Source organism: Myotis davidii, unplaced genomic scaffold (assembly GCF_000327345.1).
Source record: "Myotis davidii unplaced genomic scaffold, ASM32734v1 scaffold88, whole genome shotgun sequence".
Lineage (NCBI taxonomy): Eukaryota > Metazoa > Chordata > Mammalia > Chiroptera > Vespertilionidae > Myotis > Myotis davidii.
Window position 1 is genome coordinate 5777492 of NW_006300377.1, and position 7312 is coordinate 5784803.

General features: G+C 48.2%; 1 protein-coding gene across 2 annotated transcripts in view; it reads right to left on the reverse strand.

Moving 5' to 3' along the window:
- TXLNA (taxilin alpha) overlaps positions 1–7312 on the reverse strand; it is a 15021-nt gene that overhangs the window by 4582 nt on the left and 3127 nt on the right. For both annotated transcript variants that reach the window (XM_015572809.1, XM_006777382.2), the window contains 6 exons: positions 6088–6179; positions 4820–4990; positions 2787–2981; positions 797–916; positions 491–565; positions 1–29 (listed from right to left, as the gene is read on the reverse strand). The exon at positions 1–29 is cut by the window's left edge and continues 73 nt beyond it. In XM_015572809.1, coding sequence (XP_015428295.1) covers positions 1–29; positions 491–565; positions 797–916; positions 2787–2981; positions 4820–4990; positions 6088–6179 — 682 coding nt within the window. The remainder of the gene's footprint in view (positions 30–490; positions 566–796; positions 917–2786; positions 2982–4819; positions 4991–6087; positions 6180–7312) is intronic.

Sequence of the window (7312 nt, forward strand, 5' to 3'; positions counted from 1 at the left end):
TCCTCGAACTTCTCCGTGTATAGGGCAAGCTGGGCAAGAAAGAAGCCCACAGTTAGGACCGAACTTCCCTAGAGGGCACACACTCAGACCCATGCTTGGCCCTCTGACCCAACAATTCCGAGATTCCATTTTTCTTCATGTAAGCCTAGAAGGTAGGATTTGGGATGACATATTTTTTTGTTTTGTTTTTTTATCTTTGTCTTCGAATGTTTCTTCCAGAATTACATATAATTTATAGAATTAAAACCAACCATCTGTCCCCACCCCCTCAAAAGCAGCACAACTTCCGACTAGGAATGAAGTCCTTCAAGCTCACCTAGCCACCTGGTCACCACCACACAGGTGCTGGGCGGGTCCAAAGAGAACAGACTCAGCAAGGTCACATAGCAGTCAAGGTAGTCCTAGAATGAGGATCCCATTGCCCTGCCCCCAGGACGGGTCCCAATGAGGACACCTTGGAGGCACAGGGTCAAGATACACACTGTCTCACCTGCTGCTTCAGGTGGGTCTCCTGCTGCTTCATCAGCTCACACATCCTCTGGGACTCCACTGCCTCTTTGAGGAGCTATTTCCAAGATAGGACATCAGACCTCGTTAGAAGACCCTAAGGGGCTGTGTCTTTTTTGCCAAACACACCAGAACCCACTGAAGTGTCCTGCTCTCTGACTGGTATCTGAGGAAGCAGTGCCCTGCTCTGGCCAGGCACCAACCTATCCCACACAAATGTGACTATGAGCTAAGCCAGAACCCAACCCACCTCTTCCAAAACCCCCCAACCCCAGAGTCTGAGCCTCACAAAATCCTTCTCCCGCTGGTGCCTCTCCTCTGCCTCCTTCAGCATCTCCTGGGCCTGCTGGAGCTTGGCGTCCACCAGCTGCTGCTGCAGGTCCTTGTGTTTGAAGACTTTGTCGATATGCTGCAGGAAAGCATGGTGGGAGGGGTCCACCGGTTAGGACCTGACTTTCCCTTTCTCAGAGAGGCCGGCCGGCCTAATGGCTACAGACTCCAGGGCTCCCTGCCCAGCCTCCCATCTCAATCTGACATGCTGGACTCCCATGTGTACCATAGGACATGGGCCCCACGTCCCTGGAAAGCCTACTGTCCAACCTCACCTTATTTCTCTCCCACTGAGTCAGTCCTGGGTGAGCACAGGGGTTATGGATGAAATCAGCTCCCAGGAAGTCAATTAATAAATACTCAAATCTCCAGCCCCAAGAGAGAGCAATCCACGGGGGTGACAACCCTCACTTTTCTAGCCTGACTCCCTTGTAAGTGGGAAGAAAGGGCAAAAACGACACCTCTGCCAACACAACAGCTCAGCTCTATTGGCAGAGCTCTGCTCAATCTATAGGTGAAGATTTGATATCGCAAGGAATAGCTGTCCTAACTGCAGGAGGAGCCCTGGGAACCGGGACGGGTGAGAGAAGGTGATGAACTCAAGTGCTACAAAAAAAAAAAAAAGGGATGTAGGGGAACTGTATGTGTTTTTTGAATGAGGAAGGGAAGGTGGCTTGGGGATGTGTCCAGTTTGGGACATGAATTTCAGTCTCCTGTGATCTGAAGTCCAGAGGCTCAGAGGGGGCAGGATGGCAGCGCCTGATTCTGACTGTGGGTGGGTGTAAATGAGAAGCATACGGCCTGGGGCCCACAGCTCTACCTCTGCAGGCAGTACCAAATCTATTTTGCCTTGGTAGGAAACAGGTGGAGGGTGGGGTGCAGGAGGGGGAAGCCCTCAGGTTTTGAAGTAGGTGCCTCACTCTGGTGGCTCAGTAATTCTCCATGTCTTTCAGTGCTGTAGGACAGGAACCAAACCAACTCCTCTCAAACCACATGCATCACAAGCAGCCTTGTTCCCAGAGGAGGCCCCTCTAGGCCCTGCATACAATGACTGCCACACTGGACTGTGAGCCCATGTGGGCAGGGTCTTGCCTATCCCACCTGTCACCTATCATCACACCTCCAGGGCCTAGGAAGGGGTCTGGTCTGGGACTGTAAGGTAGCTGGCAGTCTCTCTCTTCACAAAGAAACAGAGGCCCAGAAAAGCCAAGCATGTGAAGACCCAAAGAGAGGGACTCTGGTGACAGGGGCAGAAGAGCAGCAAGGAATCAGAGGACGTAGCCTTTAGAGTAGATCACTGACCCCAGGTCTAGCTCCTCCCCTGGGATTTCAAATTCTAAAAAAATTCTGAAAACTGACATTGTCAGAAGTTGGCAGACAAACATGACCTGTACCTCTGTATGGCTAATTATAATGTAGGTGAGTATACTCACAAGTTAAACTGCATAAATATTTTATTTCATTTTTGAAAAATATATTTTATTGATTTTTTACAGAGAGGAAGGGAGACAGATAGAGTTAGAAACATCGATGAGAGAGAAACATTGATCAGCTGCCTCCTGCACACCTCCCACTAGGGATGTGCCCACAACCAAGGTACATACATGTCCCTGACTGGAATTGAACCTGGGACCCTTCAGTCCGCAGGCCAACACTCTATCCACTGAGCCAAACCGGTCAGGGTATAAACTGCGTAAATATTAATGTGTCTGATTTGGGGGCGCGTGCAAGAGGCAGCCAATCAATGATTCTCTCTCATCATTGATGTTTCTATCCCTCTCTCCCTCTCCCTTCCTTTCTGAAACCAATCAATCAATGGATACTGAAAACTCTTTAAAAAATAAAAAAAGAATAGAAGAATGGAATGAAGCGGGAAAAGTGCTGTCCCAGTGCCTGCCACACCCACAACCTCCAATTCCCTGGCCAAGGTGCTGTCCACAACACCTCACCTCCTCTCGCAGCTCATACTGCTCAATCAGCTTCTTGAGCCTCTCAGCCAGCTCCATGTTCTCCTGGCGCAGCTTGGAATTACGCTCATTGTGCTGCTCCATCTGTAGCTGAATGTCATTCAGCGTCACCTGGAAGTGCGAGGTCACCTCCTTGCGTTTCTCCTCCTCTTCCCGGGCCCGCTGCACCCCTTCTTCCTGGGCAGGGAAGTCAGACCCAGTTCCATCATCGATTGCTCCCCAGCCAGCCTCGCAAGGCTCCTCCCCCTGCCACCCAACTAGCCCGGGATGGTCTCTATCAATAGTCCTCCCTGCTCTCAAAGTGATGAATAGCCAGGCTCCAAGATGCCAAGCAATGGGGGCTCCTAATGGACCCTTCTGTATCTCAGGTGGCAACAAGTGAGAGAGCCTCTCCCTAGAAAAATGCAGGCATCCTTGTTAAGAGCCGTTCTAAAGAACTCTGGATCTCCTAAGCCTATGCTTCCAGACTTATAAAGTCGTCTCTTTTTTTAGTGGATTTTTAGAGAAAGGAAGGGAAACAGGGAGGGAAGTGGGAGGGAGGAAGGGAAACAGGGAGGGAGGGAAGTGGGAGGGAAAGGGAGAGAAATATCGATTTGTTGTTCCACTTACTTAATGCATTTATTGGTTGCGTCTTGTATGTGCCCTGACCAGAGATCAAACCCACACCTTGAGGTATTGGGACAGGCTCTAAATAACTGAGCTACCTGGCAGGGCCTTAATAGTCTTGTTTTAATGAGCTTTCATCTTTGACAGCCACCTCCAACATACCATCAAGTAGTTATGATTCAGAAATACCCAGGTTTGGCAAAGTTGTTCAGAATTAGGCACTCAGACACAGTTAGTGGGAAGGCAATCTGGACATATCACTTCTGAGATTTATCTTAGATAAATTCTGTGTAATTAGACAGGGACATATGTAACAAGAATTTTCACTAACTCTCTATATACTAGAGAACCAGTGCATGAAATTCATGCATGGGTAGGGTCCCTAGGCCTGGCTGGCGACCAGTGCTGATCTGCAGGGCGACTGGCGGGGTGACAGGGAGCCCCCTCCCCTCCTTGGCTGGCCTATGGGCAGCTCCTGCATTGAGCATCTGCCCCCGATGGTCAGTGCACATCATAGCCACTGGGCGTTCTGCTGTTCAGTCAATTTGCATATTAGCCTTTTGTTATATAGGATAACAGTAAAAAATTGGAAGCTACCCAAAAATACCTTAATGAGGACAGGAATAAAATGCAATATACCCATATAATGACATTGCTGAAAAGAATGAGATAGCTCTATGTATAACGACAGGGAGGAAAGATAAAGCGTTGTGTAAAGTGAGAAAATGGAATAGGATATGGAAAAATACATGCATAATACTTTTACTTAAAAAAACTGTATGTAAGATTTTCTATGTAGACAGGAAAGTTAAAAGGTTGTACTTAAACTTACATATTAGTAGGTTTACTTCCCAGCGGTTTCTACTGGCCACTGGGGTTGAGGACAGTGGGTGACTATTACCTTTGACTTGTTATACTTTTATCATCTTATATCAAACACATTAAGTTTATAATGTTTTAAAAGACAAATTAAAAACGAGCAAAGCAAGTTGCAAAATACCATATATTTACTGATCCAAATTGTATGACCTGGAGGTCATAGCAGTGACCAGGCTTTAACCAGTGACCCCACCCTAGGAAAGGCAGAACAAGGAGAAAGGACCCACATTCCTAACAGACCAACACTGGGACAAGAGCTGCTGGTCAGCACTGGACTCCAGCTTACCTGGGACTGTGATGGAGTTGAGAACTCCTGAAGGCAAGCACTCTGGGTTCTTTGATTCTTAGCCTTTACCTTCCCTACTATAAGTACATTTCAAATGGTTGGAAGTAGTTCTTGCTAATCAGGGCATTACTGGGGAAATCTACTTCTGTACTGAAAACCTGTGCTAGTTTTTAAGGGAAAAGCTGCCAAGGTAAGTGAAGTTAAGGTAACCAACTGTCCGCCTTAGGGGGCCCAGCCAGCCTACCTTGAGGGAACGGTTGTGGCGCTGCAACTCGCGGCACAGGCTCTCGAGCTTGCTGCGGGCCAGGATGGCCTTGCTGTGCTCGCCGCGCAGGTGGTCCTTCTCTTGCACCAGCTGGCTCTGCTTCTTCTGCAGGAGCTTCATCTGCTTCTGGGAGTTCCGATGTTCCTCCAGCTGGGACAGGAGGGTAGGTAAGTATCCTGGGGGGCTCTTCCCATGGGGATCCAGGGTCCCCTGGGCTGACCTAACCCGGGCCCTCTCCCCCAACTCCAGCCATAATAGCTCAGGTCAGACACTGTGAGGGCACTCCATTTGCCCCTCACAATAACCCTTAGGGCCCCCATACCTCAAGGATACAGAAATGGACACTCAGATAGGACAGAAGCACACAGCCAGCAGATCCCAGTTTCTCTCCCAGCTCTCAGACCATTACATTCCCCCACTTCAGGGGACACTCATGCCCTCAGATGAGATCACCTGCTACTCCTCGTTGTCTTTCACTTAACACATCCAGATTCAGAGTAGTCACATTTCAATCGGCAACTCTGTCATCACTCAGAACTGCACCCCCCTCCGAGATCTCATCCCAAGCCAGGACCACCATGTATCCTCCAAGCTCATCCTCTCCAATCCATATCTGAGGTCTCAGGTCTACTACCCTATTGACCTTCAAGCCTTTGAACCAACCACTCTTTCACTTTCCTTTAAATAATCTCTTTCTCACTCAGCTTAAATTCCTTATGCCCTCAATGCTTTTGCTCTCTTTTCCCAGAAAAATTCCACTTTATTTACAGGAACTAAGGAGCTAAAGGAACAAGTTAAACGCCACCACAAAGCTAGAACAGGACAACTAATCTGCAATAAGTCACTGTATGGGAAAAGAAGCAAGGCACTAAGATGAAAACTGCTTTAGAGTAAAGGAGGAAAAAAGTCGTAACAACACAACGTAATAAATGTACCTCCTTTGGATCCTGATTTGACCAAAGTGACATTTTTAAACAATTGGGGAAATCTGACTACAGACTGGGTATTAAGAGAAAATCAAATGATTAATGTTGTTGCACTGGAATGTACAATTTCTCTTCTTACTGTACTGTCAGACTGAAAGGTGGCTGGGACTAGACGCCCCCCTCCCCAGTCAGATACGGAAAAGGCTGAGAGGTTGAACAGAAATTAAGCCACCCACCTGCCCTTGTACCCTCAACCCCACACTGGGTGGCCTGCTGATGTTCCGAGGCAGAGAGGGTGCAAGGAGAAGGGGGAGAACTGACCAGTTCAGCATACTTCTTGCACAGAGCTGCCAGCTTCTCCTCTGGGGTACTCAGTGTGTTCAATGTCTGCATCAGTAACGTGATCTCCTTTCCTGCAAAGTACAGGGAACAAAGGCATGCACCCCTTTCTCTGGGAGTCCCCTCCAGGCCTGGGCCCACCTACCATACTTTACATTTCAGTTTGTTGAACTGGCTGCCTTTCCTGCTACTCTTGTGTGCTTCATGAGGTCTGCAACCAACTCAATTCTGCCTACCAATGCAGCTCAGTGCTGTCCCTAGCGGCCCTCGCTAAGGACATGCTCAACAAATACTTATTAAATGAATGACTGGCCCTAACCGGTCTGGCTCAGTGGATAGAGCGTCGGCCAGCAGACTGAAGGGTCTGGGGTTCAATTCCAGTCAAGGGCATGTACCTGGGTTGCAGGCTCCTCCCTGGCCCGGGCCCTGGTCAGGGCTTGTGCAGGAGGCAACCAATCGATGTGTTTCTCTCACATCGATGTTTCTCTATGTCCTTCCCTCTCTCTTCTAGAGGGAAAAATATCCTCGGGTGAGGATTAACAACAACAAAAACGAATGACTGAATCTCTGTGGAATCTCCTTGGTGAGCACCAGGAATGGGAGAAAAAAACAACTACCTGCTTTACCAACAGGTTTAAGAAATGTGTTCCTGCCCGGCCAGCATGGCTCCATGACTGAGCATCAACCTATGAACCAGAATGTCTTAGTTCGATTCACATACCCGGGTTGCAGGCTTGATCCCCAGTAGGGGGCATGCAGGAGGCAGCCCATCCATGATTCTCTCTCATCATTGATGTTTCTATTTCTCTCTCTCTCCCTTCCTCTCTGAAATCAATCAAGATATTAAATATGTGTGTGGCCCTGGCTGGTTTGGCTCAGTGGATAGAGCATCGGCCTGCGGACTGAAAGGTCCCGGGTTCGATTCCGGTCAAGGGCATGTACCTTGGTTGCAGGCACATCCCCAGTAGGAGGTGTGCAGGAGGCAGCTAATCAATGTTTCTCTCTCATCGATGTTTCTAACTATCCCTCTCCCTCTCTGTAAAAAAAAATCAATAAAATATATTAAAAAAAAATGCGTGTGTGTGTGTGTGTATCTGATCTATGAATTCAGTACTACCGTTTCAATGCAAGGAACTCCCCTCTGAAACAGAAAGGATGCAAAAAGGAACAGGTCTCCTTGAGAATTATGAAAGTCTTTTTTTTAAAA